The sequence below is a fragment of the Haliotis asinina genome, chromosome 2 (assembly GCF_037392515.1).
Source record: "Haliotis asinina isolate JCU_RB_2024 chromosome 2, JCU_Hal_asi_v2, whole genome shotgun sequence".
In the NCBI taxonomy this organism is placed as follows: Eukaryota; Metazoa; Mollusca; class Gastropoda; order Lepetellida; family Haliotidae; genus Haliotis; species Haliotis asinina.
Window position 1 is genome coordinate 39,401,410 of NC_090281.1, and position 26,403 is coordinate 39,427,812.

At 42.9% G+C, this 26,403-nt stretch overlaps 1 protein-coding gene across 2 annotated transcripts in view; it reads left to right on the plus strand.

The window, feature by feature from the left end:
• The window catches only part of LOC137273701 (nonsense-mediated mRNA decay factor SMG7-like), a 523,786-nt gene that overhangs the window by 410,604 nt on the left and 86,779 nt on the right, over window positions 1–26,403 (plus strand). For both annotated transcript variants that reach the window (XM_067806500.1, XM_067806501.1), the window contains exon 19: window positions 19,873–20,796. In XM_067806500.1, the coding sequence (XP_067662601.1) occupies window positions 19,873–20,796 (924 nt within the window). The remainder of the gene's footprint in view (window positions 1–19,872; window positions 20,797–26,403) is intronic.

Sequence of the window (26,403 nt, forward strand, 5' to 3'; positions counted from 1 at the left end):
TGGCAAAAGTTGTGTTTGGCACCTCTCGCTCGCTTTGCGCGCTCACACAGGTCTACGTGACACATAGCACTAGCAGCAATGGCATCGTGCCGCGAAGAGATTGTCCCCATTCGGCTTGTCCCGGAATGGTGCGAGTTAGAAGTGGAAACGTATTTTTTAAGAAAAAAATTAAAGCAAACAAGTTTTCATAGATATATACACATAGATCTACTACGACCAGGAATATAATCGTAACTGCATATGTAATAAATAAGCTGTATGGTTAGCGCTCATAAAGTCGCAATAGATTACGGAAGAATGAAGGGCGTGGCCGTGTTTGGCACGAAAATCGGAGCCATGTTACTTCACAACAGTGGATAAGTTCTAATCTTACGATGTAATAATGGCTAGAATTACAGTATTTCGGCATAAACATCAAAATTTGAATATATATATATGTCGTATTATTTTCAACGGTGGGAATTGCGAAAACTTGATGTTCTGTGTGCACACGACCCTTGATCGATTTGATCGATCTGTGGAAGGACAGTTTATGTACATATCCCCGCCAGTAGTATAGGGAATGGGGGTTCTGGCTCACTTTCAAGAAATGTCTCTACAAAGCCTTATTTACTAAATAAGGCTTTGGTTGGGCCATTAGCTCTTGCTACTATTACCCCTACTACAAAAAAGTTGGCGGTAATTACTGTGCCTTGGTAGGAGGTAATACTGTGCCGTACGGTACGATCAATAATTCTTCTCTTACAAATCCCCTACCCGGCCCATCCCTCAAGTAGTACAAGTTAGGTTCGTCGGCTTTTATATCCACTTTATCTATGTTGTAAGTTTTGACTGACCATATAGGATCGGTGGCTCGCTTACGGCTATCGCCCTCGTGTTCCCCTATGTTATGTTTATATCGAGGAAACAGTTTAACGTGAACCGCCTATGATCTCTTTGGTGTTCGTAATAAAGGCTTGTTGGGCTTTTTGTATCCCCTGTTCTATGTACTTTTTTTTCTCGTCCTCGCTGATAGCAGACTTACGAGACTTGGACCGAATATCTTGTTTCATTCCGTTATATTTTGTGAGTTCAGAGAGGATTGAACGAAACTCCTCTTCTGAGATCTTACTGTCAGAGAGTGCCGTGGAAATTCGCTCACTCACTGTGTTCAGCTTTGCTTCGGCCAGAACCCTGATCTCGTCATGTTTCAATGCCTTACGATTAAGTCTGCGTGATACTAACTTAAGCGCCACCCCTACCAACCCTGTCACCCCAGCCGTTATTTCAATACCTAGCACTATAGGTGCGGCCACGATGGTGGTTAACAACCCAACGCCTGCCGCCCCTAGTCCCATGCTGGTTGTCATAAGGGCAGTGTCAGCCCCGTCCACGATATTGAAAGCTCTATTGTACTTTTTACATAATGCTTTTCGCGTGTCACGGTCTTGTTCTAGTTGACGTTTCACATCACATAACTGCCTCAAGCGGAACCCATCTACGGTTTCCAACGTCTTCGCTACTTCCTCTACGACTGGGTACAGACCCATCCTATAATATATATTTTGAAAGATATTTTAATTGGGGTTCAGTTAAAAATCTATCAATGTATTTGAAGTCTACAAGTTCTAGACTACTAGTCAGGGTAATAGGTGAGAGGCTAATAGAATTTCCTATTCTAATAAAAACCCCACTGAGGCTTATTAAGCGGTTTATAGGACCCGTGGTATCCTGTTGTATAACAATGCGACAATATTCGCCTTTGTGTCTGCTAAACCAGTGTATTGACACCCCGGGTAAAATTTGGTGTACTATTGGGGGGTCTCCATTGTCTGAATAATCAAAGAAGACTTCTATGATGAGTGTGAAAGGGGGGAATATTATTTCAGGATTACTAAATGTTAATTTATTTTCGAATGGAGCCGATAACCCATTTTTGCTACTTCTTATTAATCCCCTCTCCGGAATGAAATCCCCGACCCAGATACCGTTATTCCTAATCTTAGAAATACGTCCCGTATCTGCGTCTATTGTGATATAAGGTGAGGTGGGTGTTAAGTTGATCAGCCATTTAGGTTTTTTAAAATCTGGTAACGGTACCCGTCTGTACACGTTGTCTTTGAATTGTAGGATGTATAATTCATCTTCCTCACCAGGCTGATCGAACCCCTCCGTATCTCCCAGGTCGTTAAGTGTAGTGTTGGGATGATGACTGGTCATTATTATACTATTACGATATAATTTCCAACTGGTTTTCTGATAATAATTCAGGGGTTAACTTCATACCCATGAAGTGTATGTTGTCAGGCAGGAAGATATTGATTAGTGATATCTTATTTTCCACGATCACGTTGACCCCCTGCAGACTGGTCTTGGAGTCGACACCCACCCGCACGTAAACGTTGCAAACTTGAAACTGGTGTCGTTTCCCCCACCCGAGTTTGATCCCCTTCACGATCTCAACATCATTCCCCGATGGTTCTCCTAGGTAGACTTTGATGAACAATGTTGAGTTTGCCGGTAGATCCTCTAGTATCTTGACCACGCCTTCGAATTCAGACACCAACTGCAATTTCACGTTTTGCATGGCCGGTTTACTCGATAGCATGTGGGCTGCTATAGTGTTGACTGGGCTGACGACTATACTACGTCTATGAGTTGGGACGTAAGCCACGAGCAGGGTTCCATTGTTCACGACTTTGTTTAGGTGGTTGTCTTTGTTATCCGTGAACACGTAAGGGGAGACGAGTTTAATATTGAGAAACCATTTGTTATCGGGTAACAACACCCACTTGTCATCTTCGGTGAAGACGAGCATATATGGTTTGTTTTTGACGACGGTAGTGCTCTCAACATCGTCTAAGTCGAACAGTTTACCACCGAACGATGGGTATATTACCCAATTATTATCACCGGTGTTGACAAGGGTGTACTTAGTGTTGACTGTTGCTCTTGTGGTATCTACTATATCACTTAGGGTTCCACCGGAGGTGACTTCAACGCGTTTGTAAATGTTGTTTTTCAGTTGCAAGGCATACGATTTACCATCTACTCCGGGAGCGTCGAAACCGCGTGTGTCTCCGAGGTCGGAGATCCCGATATTGACGCATTTTTTCACTCCGGGCCCTTGTGCGCTGGTCATGTTACATGAAGTGTTAAGCTGAGGTATCCTATATTTACAGGATTATGATTTATATCTAACACCGATATTGTCAGCTCAGGTATGTTGCCCTGGGTTAATCTCTTATACTGCCGTGGTGAAAATGACTCGGTTCTACCGTCGTTGAATTTCTCAGTTTTCACCGGCACTGCTCTCAGTATAGTGGAAGGGTGGCCTCCTTGAATGTTATACGTTGTGCTCACCTGACCGAGATGAATGTATAGCTCTCGGTACGGTACTAGGTCGGGTAACTTCGTGCCTGTGACGGTTGTTGTTGGTTTTATCTCGTCAGGAGACATACCGAGCATCCTTGGGTTTAAAGGGTTTATTCCATTGTTGATTAACACCACTGTGCCGTTCGAGTCGTTCATCTTGAGTTCGGCTCCCAGGGGTTTGAAGACCTCGTCGTTTAGAGAGCACACGCTGTAGTAGCCGTCAGTTATCTGACTGCGAGTTCCACTGACGAACAGCTTATTGTTGCTGATATTGATGTTAGTCCATTGCGGTAGGTAGGTGATATCGCAGAGTGCGACTTCGAGTTTACCTGACGTGTTATCGATCGCGTGCGTCAGCTGAACGGCCTCACCGCTCGTTATTCCTGGAAGTGTTATGTACATATTATAATATATGAATTATATATTATAATATGGATTTAGCACACTTGAAAATCGTGGTGAATGCAGATGGTACGGGGTTTAAAACAACCTTTATTAATATCTTTGAAAAATATATCGTGTCCGTTAATAACGCGCAGGCGGTGGTAAACTGGAATCAAAACCCAATGCAGTTTTGGCAGAACCAACTAAACTTTGCTGTGTGGTGTGCGACGACAGGGTCGGGTGTGACGCCAGACTACGGTATAGACGAACTGAGTAAGGCGGTTATTTTGTTTCATATTTATTATCAAACGAGACGAATATTGAAGGAAATAAGTGCTCCTCTTCCCCAAGATAAAGCGTGGAGTATGACGAATAACCCCTATGATAGACGCGCTTATGAACGTGTTTGTGGGGAGTTTGAGATTCCAACGAATAAAGACTTTCGCCTTCCTGGTGTGAACCATGGTCTCGGTATAGTTCTCGTGTACTTCTACAGGTCCGGAACATATCAGGCCGGTTCTAAAGATGGTTCATACAACCCAAACCGTCATACATTTACAGGCCCCACAACGAATGAAAAGATCCATGTCAGCTGTATAAAGCAAACCAATCCTGATGCAGCCACAGCCTGGACTAAAATGATCTCAAAAACATCGAAAGAATTCACTCGTGCTGGTACAATACGCTTGAACGACTCGATTCGAACGTACGTGTGGGCGCTGTTGGGTGCGCAGTCGATGACGCGTTCCAACATCCTCGGTAAGGGAACTGCTTACGACGCTCAGACACAATTCGTTGCCAACGTTGAGGATGCTATCAATTCTCCAGTTGATCTCCCGAGGGCCATCGACCGTTACCAAAACGTGTTAGAATACGCCAGATCGAAAGTCAATTACGTGTTCGGCGTGGGGTTATACATGGCCCCGAGTGATATGCAACTGAGAATAAAAAAAGTGGTGGGTTATAACAACAAAATAGTCATAGCCACGAAGGATCAAAAGTTGGGTATCAACTCCGATATTAACACCCCCTATATCCCACACATCCCACCACGTGAAAAGGGTATAGTGGCGCCACCTCCGGAGCCTAAAGTTCATGTACCCCCCACACACCCCCATATTCATGTGGGGGGACCCCCCTATCAGCAGCATATTGATAATAAAACAGCCCTAGTGGTTGGCGGGGTAACTTTGGGACTTATTTGGTTAAAGATTTCTTAGCCGCTACGTACACCAGACCCGCCACGGCGACGATGGCTGCCCACAGGTTTTGACTGAGCCACATGGCAGTTTTAGACAGAGCGCCCAACAACCACGAGACGATGCTACCCAGGATGCCGGGAAGGACTTCGGCGGCTTTACCAGCCAGTTTAGCTAGGCCTTCCCCGAGTTTTTTAATCCAGTCTTTAACACCACCACCACCGCTGGGAGTTCCCCCGCCGGCAGGACCCACAGGGGTTCCCCCCGTCAGTGACACCACCAGGGTTGATATGATGAAACCCAATGCAGTTAGAATGCTGGCGATGGTGATCCCTTGCTCCCGGAACAATATCCGAATCCTGTTGGCTAAAGTTGTATCCTCGTTCAGTATTCTTTCGATTGTTTCCCGAATGCGACTGATCTGGGATCGAAGCTGTTCACGATTCGAGGAAGCGGCTTCCAATCGTGTACGTCTCTCGTCTTCTAAATCACGTAGTCGTTCATTGATACGACGCTTCATATCATCGTTTTCAGTTTCGTTGAGTTTGGTTTTTTCCCTAGCGATGTGCTCGTCGATTTCGTTCAGTTTCCCCATGTTGTTCACGAGTTCTCCACGCACGCGTTTCACGGCTTCGTCTAAGCCGCGCAGTTCCCTTACCGGAAAGTCAAACCCCGGTAACGGTTTGTCCCAGTAGGTGCTCAACAGTTTTTCTATGCTGTCTGAGGCTTCTGTAGCACGCTGTGGTGTCATTTCATCTCTAGTGGTGAGGTGGGATCTGGTAGCTTGCAGATCTTCTTTAACGGCCTTAGGTATTGCACCACCGTAATCATTCATGTTTAGATTTTTACGGATAAATTCAACACCATAGCGGCTGGCTAGAGTTGACAAGGCCAGTGGTTTTTTATTGCTCTTGTTAAAGAGGTCAACCCCTGGGTCAGACTTAAGGCGTAGAACACCCTTTGTATCAATAAAAAAATCCTTATGGTATCGACCCTGTGGTTCAACGTAGTTTTTATCTCTTCTTAAACTTTCGAAATAATCATTTACCGTTGTTTCCAAGAGTTCTTGGTTCAATGGTGAACTAGTAAATGAGGTCTCCTGCTCATCATCGAATGCCTGGGCACTAGCGCCCGGCATCTCATCCATAGGTATGTCTTCATCCATTAGTATTAAAAATATATTTCTTTTATATAACAATGTACGGTAGAAAATTAGATCCTTTCAGAAAATTGAGAGAGCCATTAGGAGCCAGAGCCGTGCGACAGTCGGTGACCATCACCAACAATCCCAGCAAGATAGACCAGAACCAAACTCTGCTGGTTAGATTTCCAAACCTTGGTGAGAATGACCTCATTGTACCAGGCACTGTTCGACTGGCGTTCAATATCACGTTGACCTCCGACAACGACAAACGCGAGCTAGTGCGGAACGTGGGTCGAGCTATCATCAAGAAAACGACCGTCAAGATCAGCGGTAACGAGGTGCTGAGCATCGACGACAGCGACGTGTTTCACTGCTACAAGGATCTCTGGAAAAGCGATGGAGAACGAGTCAATGATGTGTACCAGGGTATCAGCAAATCAACCCGGGCGCGCATAGGGTATGTCTTCACGCAAGACCAACAAGACAAGCTATCGGCCGGTGAAAAGGCCATCGCTCTAGCATACGGGAATCGATTCTGCGTGCCGCTCGACTTCGAGTTGCTCACGGGACACGCGCCGTTTTACCAGGCCGCGCTGGGTGATAGGCTCGAATACGAGCTCACGTTTAACGACTATAGCAAAGTAGTGCGTACGCCGAACGGTGATGAGGCCAGTTATGCCATAGACAACATCTCTCTGGAGTTCGACATGGTCACTAGCCCGGAGCTGGCCAGGCAGGTTCGAAGTCAGTACTCTGGGAAGATGGCTATCCTATACGATCGCGTACTGAGACATAGATCAGTCGTGCGAGATAAGAGCGACACTGTGTGGAATATCAACCTGAACGTGCCGGCGAGATCGATGAAAGGTATCCTGGTCGTCCCCGTGGAGGATTACGAGCCATTCCAGAGGGACAGCGAGAAGTTTTTCAACCCCGAGATTGAAAAGGTGGAAGTGACCATCGAGGGCGTGCCCAACCAGCTGTTCAGTCATGGTATGAGACCACACCAGCAGTGGGATGAGATAAAAAAGCTACCAGTGGGGGATTACATAATAAAGGACCTGGACCTAAGCTCCGTGCAGATCGGTGAATACCTGACCACCAAGTACGCACTATGGTTGGACATGCGATCCACTGATGATGATAAACTGCACGGTAGCGGGCGCCGTATAGATAACGGCAGCGAAGGGATAACCATCCAGATTACTAAGAAGGCTCAAACCGCTGGTAAGTTGAAATTATATCTGTACGTTATTATGGACGCGCAACTTAATATAGACAATGGGAGATTCGTGCAAGCCATCTACTAGTGGGGGAGACCCCCACACCCCCCAGGGGTACCCACAACTACCCACTGACCCACACTGCGCTATCATATGCGGGCAGACTGGCTGTGGGAAGACCGTTTTCGTGTTGGATATGTTGGAGGGTTACTACAAGGATGTGTTCGATAACATCGTTATCATGTGCCCTACTCTGAGCATGAATAAAACGTACGCGCGACCTTGGGTGATGACGGACCCGGACGTACACAAAATCGACCCTGGAACACGCCTGCAGGACTGGTTGAAAGCTCTTCACGAGAAATTTAAAGGGGAACCGACGCTGTTTATACTGGACGACTGCAGCGCTAATCGCGAGATAACAAAAAAGAGAGACATGCTATCGTACCTGGCCTTCTCCGGCCGGCATGCAAATCACAGCGTCTGGGTGCTAACGCAGAAGTTCAACTCGGTGTTGAAAGACCTCAGGGAGCAGACGCGATGGGTGGCCTTATTTCACTGCAAGGACAGGGATTCGTTCGAGGAGTGTTTGAGAGAGAACGATGTGATGAGTAAATTAGAACGGGAACGGGTGAAGAAACAGCTCGCTGAAACTAAACACGCTAAGCTCGTTCTAAAAACCGACCAACCAGTAGCATATATAGTATGCTAAAGCTAAGCAAAGCTAAGCAAAAGCTAAGCAAAGCTAAGCATATAGCTAAGCATATAGCTATGATATTTGAAGTATTTGTCGTGTGCAACTTAACCTTCATTTCTCTGTGTTTTGCCTGTATCGGGTATTATATAGTTAAAACTAAATCTTACTTGTTATATTATAAGATGGAGTGTGAGGAATTACTCGAACAATTGTCGTTGGAGGGTTCCCCCACGCCGCCCGCAGGCCCCACTGATGACAAGCGAGAGAAACTGGTGGCGTTGGCTGTTGGCGGCAAAGCCAAACATTACTTTGGAGACTACACCCCGGATAAAATTCACAAAATGTCAGCCGAAGAAATCGATAAGCTGTACGCTAGATACGAGTCCCGGCTCGGAGCAGAAATGACAAAGACAATAGGATCGGCTATGACCCAGATATACACCGGTATTGTATCACACTTCCTTCCCATTCCACCAGAGCGCCGACTTTACCTGTGGGAGGACCTCGAGAAAGACCCTTTTATCGAACACGCAGTGAGCTCTATCAGCTGCGGGTTGTACCACAAATATGGTATGTTGTTGGCTCCAGTGACGGCGGCGATTATCACGGCAAAACATTGTCAATTTGAGAGAAAGAATAATAATAATAGTATAGATGTCCGAGGTGACGGAACCAGTGAGTCCCGAGGTGACGGTGGAGACCCCAGTGGAGGAGACCCCACCCCCAACAGTGACGGTGGAGACCACTTCAACAGTAACCAGACAGAAGAATCCTAAGAGAGTAGCTGCCGGTAAAAAACGGTGGTGTAACCAACATAAAGTGACCAACCCAACCCGACTGTTGTTGGCTGTAGGTGTAACTGCTGCCTTGGCTATCTCGTGGTTATACGTGGGGGTACCCTCCCACAGTGAGCCACCACCCACCCACAACAGTGGGGGTATGGGGGTATCCCCCATGGTAGACCCGCATATCATGTTATAATTTTAATATTTTATATCATATACATAATGTCTGAGGGGAAAACGTTTGTCAACGACGCATACCACGCCACAGTGGTAGCCAGTCTAGCAGTAGGGTACGCTCGGTTGACTAAAATGGTGCTTAAACAACCAACTATCAAGCTAGATTTCAACCTGCAGGATATGGGTATGCTCATAATGAACCTTGGTATGGCGATGGCCACAAAAGACATCCTAGTAAAACAAGGAATAATACCTGATAATATAATGAAATAAATATAGGGATGGCCACGATAGCTATGATGGTCGGTGGGGCGTTAGTGAATGCCCTGGCATTTTCCGGGAGTAATTTCCTCTTCTCGAAACTACGAGATGATCACGCGGCTGAAATACAGGAAGAAAGGAAGCGACACGATCTCGCTACTGAGAAATTACAAAGAGCACAGGACGAGTACGTTAAAAAACGCCTCCAGAGGATCGATTTTATTAACGAACAACTCAAGCGTGAAAACCATGCCATTAAAACATTCTACGATGTCGATGAAGCAATGAAAGAATACTATCTACTAACTGGTAAACAATTGGAACCGCTCAATAAACCCACACTCGCTCAGTACTACACACCATCCAAGGGACAAATGAATCGTGAACTGGGCTTCATAGTGTTGGGTATAGCAGCTACTGCGTTGGTTGCGAAGCAATTAAACTAAAATACCTATATAAGTAAACATGAGACCCGCTCCATACCGATGCGAATACATACTTATGGGGAAGACCGAGGCCTGTGGTAGGAAATGCAGGAATCAGGGGTTCTGTTGTTTCCATATGGGAAGTCCTAACTACACGTGTTCTGTGTGTGGTATCGGGGTTAAAGGGCACTACTGTTTATGTAAAGCTCACGGAGCGAACGTAGTCAGACATCAACTCATATACGAGAATAAAAAAGGCTACATAAAAGAACGTAGGCGACTGCTCAAGATAGCCACTTAAGGGTTACCTCCCCTTACTGTGAACCAATTAGACATTAGTTCTCTTAGGTGTAAACACGATGTCTACTGTAAGCGAGCTCAAGAGGGTCGCAAAACAGAGAGGTGTTATCGGGTATTCTCGAATGCGGAAGCCAGCATTGTTGAGATTACTAGGTTTAGAAGCCCCTCCTACGGTAAAACAATTAAAAGCTCAAGCGAAACAGCTTGGGCACACGGGTTATTCAAACCTGGGGAGAGCCGGGTTAACCGCATTGTTATCACATGCCCCTGTAGCAAAACCTCCCACTGTAAAACAACTGAAAGCCGAGGCACACGATTTGGGTTTAGGCGGGTATTCCCGTATGAGAAAACCACAGCTTGTAGAATTATTACGACAGAATAGAGCTATTGACCTACAGTTCGTGCGCACTGAGCGCGCTGTAGGCAACTATTTGAGAGGTTGGCGCATGCACGTTGATAGAAACATAGACATTACAGATATCAAGCCTCTGATAGCTGATAAGGTCAACCAGGAACTAAATAACCTAGGAAGTATCAAGTTTCAGATCACAGTGAAAATGTCGCTCGATAAGCAGGTTGGGAGTACCACTGAGTATGTTCAGCCTTACTTCCGAGGTCAACAAGAGGTCGTCACACATGCAGAGACCATTGACGCATCAATCGATACAAGTTTTCAGCAGATACGAGAATACCTAGAACGCTACACACACTTGGGGTCCGGGTGGGCTGTAGATAAAATCGATAATGTCTATCTAGACATAGCTAACTACGTGCCGTTCAGAGGCGGGTCATACCTAGCCTTGCCTCCCTACTATAGGAACAAACATGCCATAGTAAACGTTAAGAATAGAGGAAACGATTGCCTTAGGTTAGCTATCAGGTCAGCCTTATTTCCAGCTGGCAAGAATTCAGATAGGCTTTCTAGCTATCCCCAAGATGATGGGCTTAATTGGGATGGTATAGATGAACCCACCCCAATATCCCAGATCACTAAAGTAGAAAAACAGAACAATCTGGCTATAAATGTCTTTGGGCACGAAGGCAACACAACAATAGTACACAGGGTCAGCCCGGTGAAGGATCGTCAAGTTATCAATATATTCATGATCCAGCGAGGTGAAAAGTATCACTACACATGGATAAAACATCTCAGCCGGTTGTTGCACGACCAATCGGCACACAGAGAAAAGACCCACTTCTGTGAACGATGCCTACACGGTTTCAGTCGAGCTGATTTATTAGAATCCCACCGGGATGATTGTCAAGGTGTGGGGCAGACGGCCATACGAGTCGACATGCCTAAGGAAGGTGAAAATATCCTAAAATTCAGTAACCACAAGAACCAAATGTCTGTACCTTATATTATATACGCCGACTTCGAAGCCTTAGTTGTGGGTGGGGATTCCCCCACACCCCCTAGTGGGGGTAGCTTCACCCACAAGACACAAGAGCATAAAGCCTGTTCGTTTGGATACATTGTCGTCCGTTGTGACGGGGAAACGAAAGCTCCGGTAGTGTATAGGGGGCCTGACGCGGCTGAAAGGTTTCTAAAGTGTTTGCAGGAGGAAGAAAAAATTATTAGGAATACATTGTATAGAATCGCTCCCATGCGTATGACCCGAGCCGACAGGCTAGCTCACGCTAGTAGCACTAACTGTCACGTGTGTGAATCACCACTTAACGGTGATTCGGTGAGAGATCACTGTCACATAACTGGTAAGTATAGAGGCGCCGCTCACAACGCGTGCAACCTCAAGCTTAAAATCAACCCTAAGACAATAAACATCCCCGTTGTCTTTCACAACTTGAGAGGGTACGACTCACACTTGATCATGCAGGCCATCGCGAAAATCGATGGTAATATAACGTGCATCCCCAACAACATGGAGAGATACATCTCCTTCAGCTTAAACGGACTTAGGTTCATTGACTCGTTTCAGTTCCTCCTGTCGTCACTCGACAGTCTGGTCAAGGCCAACAATACCTTCCCTATCACCGATCGATACACAGACGCCGAGACTAGACCCCTGCTTATGAGGAAGGGTGTGTACCCCTATGAGTACATAGATAGTTGGGCCAAGTTCACCGAGACCAGACTACCCCCTATTGACTGCTTTTATAGCAAGCTGAATGAGGCGTCCGTCTCACGAGATGATTACTCGCACGCGACTAACGTATGGAATAAACTGGGTTGTAAGAACCTGGGTGATTATCACGACCTGTACTTGAGGACAGATGTACTGCTGTTAGCCGACGTGTTTGAAACGTTTCGGCGGACCTGTTTAAAGCAGTATAAACTCGACCCCGCATGGTATTACACCAGCCCAGGTCTGTCGTGGGACGCCTTGCTTAAAAAGACCGGAGTTAATTTGGAATTGCTCACAGATTACGACATGCACCTATTCATTGAGAAAGGCTTGCGAGGTGGGATTTCCATGGCATCCAAACGATACGCGAAAGCAAATAATCAATACGTGAAAGGTTACGATCCTAACAAACCAACCAATCACATTCTATACCTCGACGCAAACAACCTGTACGGCTGGGCCATGAGTCAGTATCTACCTACAGGGGGATTCGAATGGGTACCCCACGTTGATGTTATGGGGGTTGCACCAGATTCGAACAAAGGGTATATCCTCGAAGTTGACTTAGAGTATCCCAAGGAATTACACACATCGCACAACAGCTATCCCCTTGCACCCGAACGTATGAGGGTTAACACAGACTGGATGTCTGAGTACCAACATAACTTGTCAGGTGGTCGTGTGACAGACGTTGAAAAACTCGTGCCTAACTTAATGAATAAGACCAAGTACATCGTTCACTATCGCAACCTACAGCTGTACCTGTCGTTGGGTATGAGGCTGACCAAAATACACAGGGTGCTCATGTTCGACCAGAGCCCATGGATGGAGCCCTACATCAGAATGAACACAGACCTACGAAAAAAAGCCACCAGTGATTTTGAGAAAAATCTCTACAAGCTCATGAACAACTCGGTGTTTGGTAAGACTATGGAGAACCTGAGGAAACGCGTGACCGTGAAGCTGGTTAGATCTAGTGAGGAAGACAAGCTCAGGAAATTGATAGCCAATCCGGCATTCAACCGTAGTAAGATATTCACAGACAACCTGGTTGCCCTACACATGAAGAAAAGCCACATAAAATTCAACCGGCCTGTTTACGTGGGGATGAGCATCCTCGATTTATCCAAACACCTGATGTACGACTTTTACTACAACGAGCTCAAGAAACAGTACGGCGACAGGTGTGAAGTGCTGTACACTGACACGGATTCCCTGCTGATGGAGATTCGAACCGAGGACGTGTACGAGGACATGAAGAAACACCTCGATTTATACGACACCAGCGACTACCCTAAGACCCATACCCTACACAGTACGGTAAATAAAAAGGTCCTAGGTAAGATGAAGGACGAGTGTGCTGGCACGCCCATAGCCGAGTACATAGGTTTGAGACCTAAGATGTACTCCATACTGAAAGCCGACAATAGTGAGATCCGGAAGGCTAAGGGGGTTAAGAAGTATGTGGTGAAACAACACATCAAACACGCCAGATTCAAGGAAGCCCTGTTCAAGACCCGTACCTTTAGACATAAAATGAACACACTTAGAAGTGATGGACATAAGATATACGGACTGACTATAAACAAGACGTCCCTGTCGCCTATGGACACGAAACGTTGGATAGCTATTGATGGTATAAACACATACGCGTATGGACATGAAAAAATTTGAGGCTATTTACTACAGCCCGCGTGGGTACTGGAAAGGAGCTAGCGCAGTAGATAAGCTAGCTAAACTAGCGCGAGTACCCCCGGAGGAAGCCAAAGCGTGGATTGAAAAACAAGCCCTGTGGCAGATCTATTTGCCGGCACCACGCTACGTGCCTAGAAGGAGGTTCGGTATTAACATACCTAATAGCATTCACCAGGCAGACCTACTGTTCCTACCCCACGACAAGAGGTACAAGTATGCCTTAACCGTAGTGGACGTAGCCAGTCATTACAAGGAAGCCGAACCCTTGACCACGAAAGATTCGGCCCAGGTAGCCAGAGGATTCGAACGCATATACAAACGCAGCCCACTGACGTGGCCAACAGAGCTGCAAGTTGACCCCGGACGGGAGTTCATGGGTGCCGTGTCACAACTGCTAGCCAAACACGATACAAAGGTCAGGCGTGGCACGGCCGGAGCCCATCGCAGCCAAGCCATAGTTGAGAGATTTAATAGGACTTTGGCTGAGCGCTTGTTCGGCTATCAGTATGCTAGGGAGATGGCCACCCCTGGAAAACGATCGACTGAATGGGTCACGAGGTTACCCAAGGTGGTGTCGGCAATCAACCATGAAGTCACCCGTCTCACCGGTAAGAAACCGGCAGACGCTATCAAACTAAAATCAATAGTTGCAGAGTCGGCCGCTCCATTGCGTGGTAAGGAGAAACAGATACCAGATAGGGCCCTTGTGAGGTATCTATACCAGCCGGGGGAACACGAGGGCGATAGCCGTAAGCGAGCCACCGATCCTATATGGTCAGTCAAAACTTACAACATAGATAAAGTGGATATGAAAGCCGACGAACCTAACTTGTACTACTTGAGGGATGGGCCGGGTAGGGGATTTGTAAGAGAAGAATTATTGATCGTACCGTACGGCACAGTATTACCTCCTACCAAGGCACAGTAATTACCGCCAACTTTTTTGTAGTAGGGGTAATAGTAGCAAGAGCTAATGGCCCAACCAAAGCCTTATTTAGTAAATAAGGCTTTGTAGAGACATTTCTTGAAAGTGAGCCAGAACCCCCATTCCCTATACTACTCCGCCCATAAATTTAATTTCATTAGTCAAAATTGACCTAATTTCTTAATGGTCGTATTTGCACGTGGTGAACAGAATGTGACAGTGAAATGTGTTCAAAAGTGGAGAGCACTGATTTTTTTTCAACGGGTAGATCGACGTACGGGTTTGGAAAGCTGTAAAAAAAAAACCATCAATATCAAAATACTTTTCAACATTTCTTTCTGTTTATAGTACCAAGTGAATTGTTTGATGTTTTTACTGTTTTATGTTTTTGCTTCACCATAAACACTGCGAAAGACGTACTTATAAGTATCTGCTCACTTGCGATCGAGAAAATCACGGGAGAAATTCAATGAAATGAGACGAATTTGACAGCGTACTTCAAAGTTTTACTTTATGGATAGACTAACAACTAGTCTCTGAAATGAACATATTTTACTGAAAAAAGTTCATATTGAAAATACTATAGTATAATACTATAATAATATAATGAAATAGAGTGCTGAGACTTTCTTCATTTGCAGCATGAAGCTAAGGGAATCTACAATCCATATTTTCTAGACTTACATGGGTATTCTTGGATATATTTGCGTCAGGGTCTGTACTTTATGGATTAAATATCAATATTCAGGGCAATTAGAAAACCTCTACAGTATCAACTAGTTGCGTAGCTATTAACAGAAGGTGAGTTTTTCTTTGAACTGTCTATATTGCTGAGACAACTCGTGTTAGACAGAGCATTGTTCAGCTTTTCTCTCGTACAATGTTTGTTGTGTTTATTTTAAAACAAGAAGAAAAAGGCACCCACACACAAAAACTAGTATTAGAGAGAGACGAGATTTACACAGTTTAATGGACAGGGAGGGAAAGGGATCGGGAGAAATAAACCATGCCTATTTTATTTTCAGATGAACACAGGGTTATTTTTGTTTTGCTTTTCCAGAGTATAAGACGTCAGTTGTTTTGTTTGTGTATCTCTGCAGCAATTATTAGTAAGTAAAATCAGTGAATAGTTCCGCTTATGATTATTTTTATGACATCGTGTTCTATTTTTTTTTATTAAATCACACTACATTTTAACACTCACTGAGGTGTTAAGATTTAGTTGTTTAATGCACACAAATGTAAGAACAAGGACCTACAAGATTTGTTATTCATAAATGAAACACAGAGTCATGAAACCATCAGGTTTCCCCTTTTAAATTTTTTATTTATCACAGTTTAAAATGTAAAATTTTTCTGTGATGACCATGGTCTACCATGGACTTTCATGAGATGACCATGGTCAACCACTGCTTTGAACGAGAACACCATGTTTTACCATGGTTTTGTCTAGGATGACCATGGTCTGCCATGGCAAAAGGACGATGACCATGGTCTACCATGGTTTCTGGTGATCATGATTTGTGATGACCATGGTCTACCATGGTTACTGGTGACCATGGTCTATAATGACCATGGTCTGCCATGATGACCATGTTAGACCATGGTCTACCATGGTCTAGAAATGTTGGTGACCACGGTTTAGCACGGTAAACCATGGTAATACCATGGTTTACTGTGGTCAACCATGGTGCCGTTTCAGCTGGGTATGAAACAAGTGTCCTTGCTATGGTATCTGACCATCACTTTCACTCAGTCAGATACCATAGGAAGGTCATGGCTATTGTATGATGCATATGTAATGAGACGAAGTGTGGTATTTAATTTATTACCCATGTCTTACATGCATCAAATTGACAAAATGCATATTTTTTTGTTATTTTTAAGATTACTAACTGAAACCAGTTTCATGAAGAGGTTGCTAAAGAGTTTTGTACTGTAGTACTCTATTGGCATAACGTCACACTAATTATATTACTACTTTGGTAACCGACACCGCATATGTTTTTCAACAGATATAATTGACTCACAATTAAACAGCAACATCAATGTTTACATTCCCACAATGTATTTGAATTAATTCAGGTGTGTGTTATGAATGAAAACATAGTTACAAAAATTCATTGGTTATCCAGTCAAATCATTACGACACTAATGTGACTTAAATGTTCAGATTTTTATGGCAATGGCAAAGTGGTTGTTATTAGTTTACATATTCAAATGTATCAATAATATAAATATGTGTTTTCATATCATAGGTAGTGGACCAGGGGCATACCATTCTCTTCCCACAGTGGTTACTTGTCATATCTTCCTACCTTACCTCTGTTCTAGTACGACCCTTTCATGGTGCGAGTGTTCAAGACTCGTGATTGGAGGCAATCAGATTTAGTTGTGCAATCAGCGACCTTGTTTCAAAAGTGATCGTTCATGTCGTATTTGTTTCTCCACATTGCTTGCATTTGTCAAGTTGAATCTAGGTCGATGTAATGCGTGTTCTGATTGGACAAAAAAAGGGAGATGAAGCTGCTGCCATTTTATGAGAACCGCGAAATATGGCCGTATTAGAATAGAGGTTCATAGGAAGATATGACAAGTAACCTCTGTGGGAAGAGAATGGGAGCGTACCTACCTTGATCAAAAAAAGATCCGGGCTGTTGCTATGAAAATTGGGCTAACCCTCAATATTATCTAAATATAAAGCTCAATGCAACCTATCGGGCTTATATGCAAAAAATGGCTTGTTACGTGTGTATATGATTACACAGTGCCATTTAGAAAGTGGTCAAATGTAACATGTCATTTTTAGGATTACATTTTTTTAATAAAGTACAAATTTAAGTGCTTTTTTATCCCCCCGGCATGTAATGCGGGGGGATATAGTCGACGCCTCATCTGTCCGTCCATCCCCCGTCCATCGGTAATCATTTTGTTTCTGGAGCATAACTCAGAAACCGTTCAATATTTTTAGACCAAACTTGATAGATATAGTAATCTCAGCCTATGGTTGTGCTCTCTGCTATTTACAGATTTTGGGCATTTTTATTTTTTAGGTTTTTCCATGGAACATTTTGGTGTTAGTCTTATGGTGGTGGGGGGTTTGTTTCCAGAGCAGAAATCAAAAACCGTTCAATATTTTTCTGCAAAACTTAGTAGATATATCAATCAGAGCCTGAAGTGGTGCCTTTTGCTATGTACAGGTTTTTGTGATTTATTTATATATAAGTTTCTCAGTTTCCATGGAAACATTTTGGACATAGTCACAAAATGGAGGGATGGGCTCTGTTTCCGGAGCAATAACTCAAAAACCATTCAATATTTTTCTGCAAAACTTGGTTGATATATCAATCTGAACCTAAAGTGGTGCCTTTTGCTATTTACAGTTTTTTATGATTTATTATTTTCTTGGTTTCCATGGAAATGTTTCAGACATAGTCTCAAAAGTGAGACTAGTGTTTCGTTTCCGGAGCAGAGCTCAAAAACCGTTCAATATTTTTCTGCAAAACTTGGTAGATATATCAGTGAGAACCTATAGTGGTGCCTTTTGCTATGTACAGGATCTTGTGATTTATTATTTTATCGGTTACCATGGAAACGTTTTGGACCTAGTCTGAAAAGTGAGAGGTGTGTTTCATTTCCAGAGCAGAACTCAAAAACTTCTTAATATCTGTTAGTAAAACTTTCTAGATATGTGTGGCAGACCCCAAAGTGGTGCCTTTGGGTTTTTAAAGGTTTTTGTGATGTATTATTTTCTTGTTTCCATTGAAATTTTTTGGACTATTTCTCAAAATAGAGGGATGGGCTTCGTTCCCAGAGCACAACTTGAAAACCATGTCATACCTTTCAACAGATCTTGGCAGATATATGAGAGAGATCTTGAAATTGTGACTTTGCTGGTTACAGATATATGGCATTTATAATTTTCATGAATTCCATGGAAACAATTCAAACTTAGTCTAAAAGAACAATGAGTAACTCTCAGATTATTTGTCCTTTCAAACATGTGGGGACCAGGGGGATATGTCATCTTCTGATGACTCTTGTCAGTTGAGTCCCATTTTGGATTCGAATCTGCAACCTCAGAGTCGGCACCAAATCGCCAGCACACAAAGTCAGCAGCATAACCTGCTCAGCCACCATGACTTCCTCTAGAGTAACCTCAGTGGGAAGAGAATGGGATACTGTATCACAATCAGACAAGAAATACCTGTGATATTTTCAAATAACAGCATATGGTTGACATCCACACTTCCTAATTTCACACTGTTCAGGTTGAAGATATTCTGCCAAGGTGGACAGAGTTGCCCAGTCCGTGGTCAGTAAACTTGACATCAGACACTTTCATGAATACCTTGTTTTCAGACATAGTTTTACTGTTTTACTGTCAAGTATCACAATTCAGAGGTACTTGGAGGATGACTGTGTGATTGCGATGAGGTGCCTGACTCTGAAGGTGCAGGTTCGAATCCCAGATGGGACGAAAGCCAAAAAGTACTAGAATTTGTACTTTGCTAAGAAAGTGTAATCCCAAATATGGCATATGTTGCCATGGGATTACTTTGTAATGATTGAGGCTTAGACAAAGAATCTGCATGTAAACAAAGACAGGACCTAAGACCTTCCTCTGTAGATAAGGGATATGAAAAAAATTCTAAAATGTTTAAGGTATTCAGTGATGTACTTGTTGCATCTGAATACAAGAAATGCATGTGATGTAATAGACACCTCATTATTATCCCCTTGCAAAACTAATGGTGAGAAGTAACATTTATCTATGCGCATATTGTTACATTCTGCATATCTGTTTCTCACTCTTACACCAAGACTTGGGTTGAGTTGACATTTTATTGGTGACCCATTACTGTAGATTTCACTCATTTGCATTGTATAATAAAACCTGTAACTTTTGTATCTTACTGTTGTTTAATACAAATTATTGAAAATATGAGACTTCTCAGTGTTGTATTTTGCTGGTTCTGAGGGTCTTCTTACACCTTTTGTAACAGCAAATTTTTAACCGTAACACTATAGACAGCTCAGTGAAGAGTGAAATGTAATTCTTAGGCATTCTAGGCTAAACCATAAGAAAAACATATTAGTTTGAAGGGTTATTCAGTTTCAGTTTGCTTTGATTCAACTGATTTCAGCCTGGTGATTTATGATTTATTATGCTGACTTCTTTTTACCCATTTCTATGATAAACTATTTGCTTCCAGCTTCCTTCTACTGAAAAGGACCCCAAAGGCCTCTCACAGACATCATCAGGACAATCATCACCAAAGTATCTACTGGGCATCCCCACAAGTGAACCTCAGTTTATGAAGCATAGTAGTGTGAAGACAGTTCTTAACCAACCAATATATCAGAGATACCCATCTCCAACTATTCAGCAGCAACCTCCTTCTTTAGCTGGCCCTGGAAAGATTGTGCCAATGCCCCGGGCTAGCTCTTCTCAAGTCCAAAGTAACTATACAGGCAGTACAGCAGTCACAACTAATGTACAACTGTCCCACTTACAGGAACAATTTAACACTAAAGGTCACTCTCCACCACCAGTGCAAAAGCAGACAGGTACTTCCAGTGTTTCACAGGGCCTTACTCATCATACTGCATCACCAAGACTGCCATATCCACAGATAGACATGTTCAGAATGCAGTCACCAAGACCTGGTCTACCACAAAATGTGACAGCAGCAGATACTCCAACATTACCGCTGTCACCAGCAGCACAGCAGCAGTTGAGAGCAGCTCTGGCACAAGCACCCATTCCTGGACAGCCTTTCCATAACATGTCACCAAGTCAGTTACTCCAAGTTATGAAGCTAGCCAACCAGATGATGACAACTGCCAAACACACAAACTTAAACAGTCCTCCAAGTCAACAATCTACATTTTCTCAGGCTCCAGGAACAGAAAGAGTTCAAACATCTCCTAAGGCTCAGACACAACACTCAGGATCACCAAGGATGCCAAATTTTCCTACCTTTTCGGGCTCACCTGGATACTCAAATGTTACTGGGCCAGCAATGAGACCACCACCGGCATATGGAACATCAAGCATTGGCCCTCTCCAAAAGGACTCTGGTCAGCATCCATTGAATGCTGGCATATATGGACGTTTCAATCCACGTACAATACAGGTATGTAGAAAACATTGGCATTAAATTGCATAGACAGCATAATGCAACAGGCATAAAATTCTAATGATAGGGTTACAATATGTTCCCGGTGGCCCTGGCAGCTCTGTTTCCCTGAGAAGTAGTGCACTGTGAGATTTTGGCCATTTCCTTCCTCCGAAGTCAAATTTGTTAGGTTTCTCACAGTCAGTCGCAGTATCGCCCTGTGAAGGTCCCGGGGTAGAATAGGCCTTCAGCAACCCATGCTTGCCATAAAAGGCGACTATGCTTGTCGTAAGAGGCGACTAACGGGATCGGGTGGTCAGGCTTTCTGACTTGGTTGACACATGTCATTGGTTCCCAATTGTGCAGATCTATGCTCATGTTGGTGATCACTGGATTGTCTGTTCCAGACTCGTTTATTTACAGACTGCCACCATATACCTGGAATATTGCTGGTTGTGGCGTAAAACTAAATTCACTCACTCACAGTATCCATTATGAGCTATTTGGAAAATCGGGCTGCTAGGTCCTGCGAGCTCATGTAAGTACTACAGTGTATACTGTCATGCGCCTGGATGACCGAATGGGTTGAATTGGTCACCATACAAACTATCTTTCCTTGAGAACTGGGGCAAACGGTCAGCAATGGTGAAACAACCATGACATAATGCCAAACAAGTCTGTCACATCTTTTTGTGTTCTCTCTGTTTTACCACAGCCTTCTAGGTTTCTCATTATTACCATGACAGTGGTTTTAAAATTTAGCACAGCATCCATGACAATCACATTTGCTCATTCAGTGCCTCCCAACGTTGTCTTAGGTCCATCTCCTTTTCTCTGTTTCAGTATTAGGGAGTTGTCATGGCCGCTGGGAACACATTGTAACCCTAGCATAACGACTGCCACCCTCTAACACTTAAAGTTTTAAACTTATCCTATTTCATGTATCTCACATATTGTTCTCTCTCCTGTGTTGACCATGAAGTGGAAACATGCATATGCCTTTCAGTATCTGGTCTTCTAAGTCCATCATGACTGAACACTCTCCACTGCTCCCGTTTGATATTGGTTCAGTGCGCTGCTTAAAGCATACAACATGACCTGTAGTTGACCATGTGACTTCCCCATCTTGTCACGCTCTTTCTTGTCTCACTGAGGTGTGGATGTGTTTGCTGTCTCTCCTCTGTGGTTTGTTGTGTCTGCCATGAGCAACTATCTCTAAAAAATGTAAAGGGTATGACAAGTTCTGCCAAATCTTTCCTGCAGTCGACCCGCACTGTTTGGATGGATGAAAAGGTGTCAGTTTTATGCCCATCTGATGATGATTTCGCGGCATATTACCACCTTGATGATAGAGATTGGAAAAGACAGCAAGGGTCCATAGGGTTTAACCTTTGGCCTGCTGAAATATTTCATCATAAAGTGTCGTTAATATGTTAAGAGCATGGGTAATTTCAAATAGTCAGTACGTCATTAGTTGGCAAGGACAGCTGAAACATTGCTAGAAAAAGACCCACTGCTTACGGTGTGTAAAAATTGCCTCAGCCAACATTTATAAGAAACTGTCAAGAACTATTTTCTTAAATTAAAGGATACCAAAACCTGTAAGTGTTTGATATGTCTTTGTTACAGACCTACATGAATGAAAAATCTCAATGAATTATCTTCAACAAAAGAATAATTTATTGAAGACTTCTATTTAGGGAAGGGAAACCTATTTACCCCTGGTGCCACCTTACATGATTACTTTCATGCCACAGACAAAAACAGGTTGCTCCTCCTGCTCGTTATATAATTATCTGTTACTTGTGGTTTTGATATTGCATATTCACAACATCATTACAACAAAATTATTCTGGGCCTGTTATGATAATTTGATATACTTCATAAAATTTCACAAGATAAAAACAAGAGATCACTCTTTCAGTCACTGTCAGTGTAATCATTGCTCTAAACAAGTTTGGGTCATCAGTCTGTTTTTTTTATCAGTAAAATATGAACATGAACAGTGTGCAATTAGGTATAAATATGAGGTTATAATTTACAGCTTCAGTTTGCATCAGGGCAAATTCTAAATGCTGAATCGAGCTGTGCATTGAGTGTCTTGACCAGTAATCTTTTTAAGTGGACACATGTCAAACAATGTGAAAGACTAGTAGTAGGTACCATTAAAGCTCTGAAAACTCTACTTTCTGAAGCAACAAAGTTATTTCGATTTTGCTCCAACTTGAAGAACAAAAGATGTGCTGTTTAGTTGTTTTGATGTCGTGAAATAAATTACACTACACATTCTTACACTATCTCTGGTTTCATCAGTTACTGTGAAAGGATGACATCTTCACTCATTAAAATGTTATTGTTATGACATATGACATTTTATAATATCTCCCCGTGTCAGAACATTCTTTGAAGATATAGGATATGATGGGATAGGGTATTTAAATAGCGCACATATCCACACACTAGTGCATGCTCAAGGCGCTGGTATTTTTCCCTCGATCAGTGGATGTCAATCTCAACAGCACATCGTATTTCAATCTCAACTCCCTGGGGAGTATACAACTCTTGCTGCCACTAGTTTATTGTGGCTCTCTCATCCTAACGAGGTACCCAATTGACAGCTGGGTGGACTGGGACACATAGTCACAGCACTTTGTCCAAGTTTACTGCACGTTGCTGTACCCGCAACTAGGTTTATGCACCTGTTCATGTGGCCACCATCTGGTCATATACCAACGGATTCGTGGGTTCTTTTAAGTGCACAAGGTTGTGTACTGTACACTAGGGGTTGTCACAACACTGAAAGAGTCTGCACACAAAGTTGACTCCAAGGTTTTTACTCCCGGTCACAGGTGGGCTCGATCCCGAAACCTCAACCTCACTGGATCACTAGCCTGGCGCCTTAGCCAGTTCGCCCACCATGCCATATATCATCTTTGGATTTGCAAAAATAAGGATCTATGTATTGTTGGCAATACTGAGTGGGAAAAATATGTACACAACACAAGCAAAAATGACAACTACTCTTGGAAACCTCTAACAGTAACCATTTGAAGGTGATCAAAAAGTTATTTGTGTTATATTCGGGGTTTCAAAAATCCCATTGCCAAACTCCCAGAACAAATCAGTTTTCATTTCAGGCAAACCAGTAGTGGTACCTTAGTAAGTAAGTAAATCCTTGTCGGTGGGCTACAAGTTATTTTCTTCTTATAGTTTCAAACTGCAAATAAAAATGGATTTCATTTCATAACTGCTACAAATGTTGCAATTAAATTTCACAATGATAATAAAGTTGATTTATCTTTCTTCGCTGTTCATCACTTCTCAATGAATAGTCCAATAAACATTAACATAAAGTACCATGTTGATTTATTCTTTCACAATTACATGTTATAATGATCAGGGCAAGTGGAAAATTAGTCTGAACAAGTTACTTTCATAAAGTCACTTTACCTGTGGCAAGTGGCTTTAAAAAAAAAATTTTGGTCCCCAGACATTGCTTAATTTTTATAGAGTTTAGGAATTTGAATTAACATAGGAAAATGTATTAGAGGTAATATTCAAACTCATGCATATTTTACCGCCATGTGTGCCACGAGTAAAATTTCAAATATTCCAGTAACTTTTATGATCTGCCTTATTTAGGTATTTAGTTGTTCATATCCCCCCAGCATGTAATGCGGGGGGATATAGTCGACACCTCGTCTGTCTGTCCATCTGTTAGTCCGCTGTCCATCCGTCCGTCCGTCTGTAATCATTTTGTTTCCGGAGCATAACTCAGAAACCGTCCAATATTTTTAGACCAAACTTGATAGATATAATAATCTCGACTGATAGTTGTGCCTTTTGCTATTTACAGATTGTTGGCATTTTTATTTATTTTTTTTCCCATGGAACAGTTTGGTGTTAGTCTAATGGTGGGATGGGCTTTGTTTCCGGAGCAGAACTCAAAAACCATTCAATATTTTTTTGCAAAACTTAGTAGATATATCAGTCACACCCTAAAGTGGTGCCTTTTGCTATGTACAGGTTTTTGTGATTTATTATTTTCTCGCTTTGCATGGAAACGTTTTGGCCTTTGTCTCAAAAGTAAGAGGTGTGTTTCGTTTCCGGAGCACATCTCAAACACTTTGTAATATCTGTCAGCAGAAGTTGTTAGATATGTGTGGCAGATCCCAAAGTGGTGCCTTTTGCTCTTAACAGGTTTTTGTTATTTATCATTTTCTCGGTTTCCATGGAAACGTTTCAGACTTTGTCTCAAAATGGTGGGATTGGCTTCGTTTCTGGAGCAGAACTCAAAAACCGTTCAATATTTTTCTGTAAGACTTGGCAGATATGTGTGGCAGACCCCAAAGTGGTGCCTTTGCTATTTACAGGTTTGTGTGATTTATTATTTTCTTGGTTTCCATGGAAATGTTTCGGATTTAGTCTCAAAATGCAGGGATTGGCTTCTTTTCTGGAGCAGAACTCAAAAACCGTTGAATATTTTTCTGCAAAACTTGGTAGATATACCAGTCAGAAGCTACAATGGTGCCTTTTGCTATTTACAGGTTTTGTGATTTCTTCGTTTCTTGATCTCCATGGAAATGATTCAGACTTCTCAAAAGTGAGAGGTGTGTTTCGTTTCCAGAGCACATCTCAAAAAGTTCCTTGTATCTGTCAGCAAAACTTGGTAGATATATGTGGCAGACCCAAACGTGGTGCCTTTTGCTATTTACAGGTTTTTGTGATTCATGATTTTCTGGGTTTTCATGGAAAATGGAGAATGGAGTTTTCTCAAAATGGAGAGATGGGCTTTGTTTCCAGAGCACAACTCAAAAGCTTCTAAATATCTTTCTGCAAAACATTTCAGATATGTAGGGGAGACCCTGAAGTGGTGCTTTTTGCGATTTCCAGGTTTTTGTGATTTATCTTTTTCCCAGTTTCCATGAAAACGATTCTGACTTAGTCTTAAAATGGAGGGATGGGCTTCGTTTCTTGAGCACAACTAGAAAACTATTACAGCTAAACTTGGCAGATATTTGAGGCAGACCAAAAAGTGGTGCCTTTTTCTATTTACAATGTTTTGGCATTTTTATTTTTCCCGGTTTCCATTGAAACAATTCTGACTTCGTCTCAAAATGGAGGGATGGGCTTTGATTCCAGAGCACAACTCGAAAACCATTTCATATCATTTAACAGATCTTGGCAGATAAATGAGACAGATCTTGAAGTGGTGCCTTTTCCTATTTACAGATATATGGCATTTATATTTTTACATGACTTCCATGGAAACGATTCAGACTTAATCTAAGAAAGCATCAAGTAACTGTCAGATGATTTGTCCTTTCAAGCATGTGGGGGCTGGGAGATATGTCATCTTCTGATGACTCTTTTTCTTTGAATGTAGTAAATGGGTTCAGATTCTTCTTACCAACGTGTATTTTCACACATCCTTTGTGTCTTGTCAACTTTAAAACCCCTGTGAGTTTGGCCAGGCCCTTAAGCCTCAATATGACTGTTTGATTCATTAACTCATTAAGCCCTGGAGCCGCTCCACTGCCCAACACCTGGCACCCCTCGCTGACTGCCTGATTGCTGCGACGAGGCTAATTAGTGCTAATCATGCCTGATTTCCCTGGCAGGTCT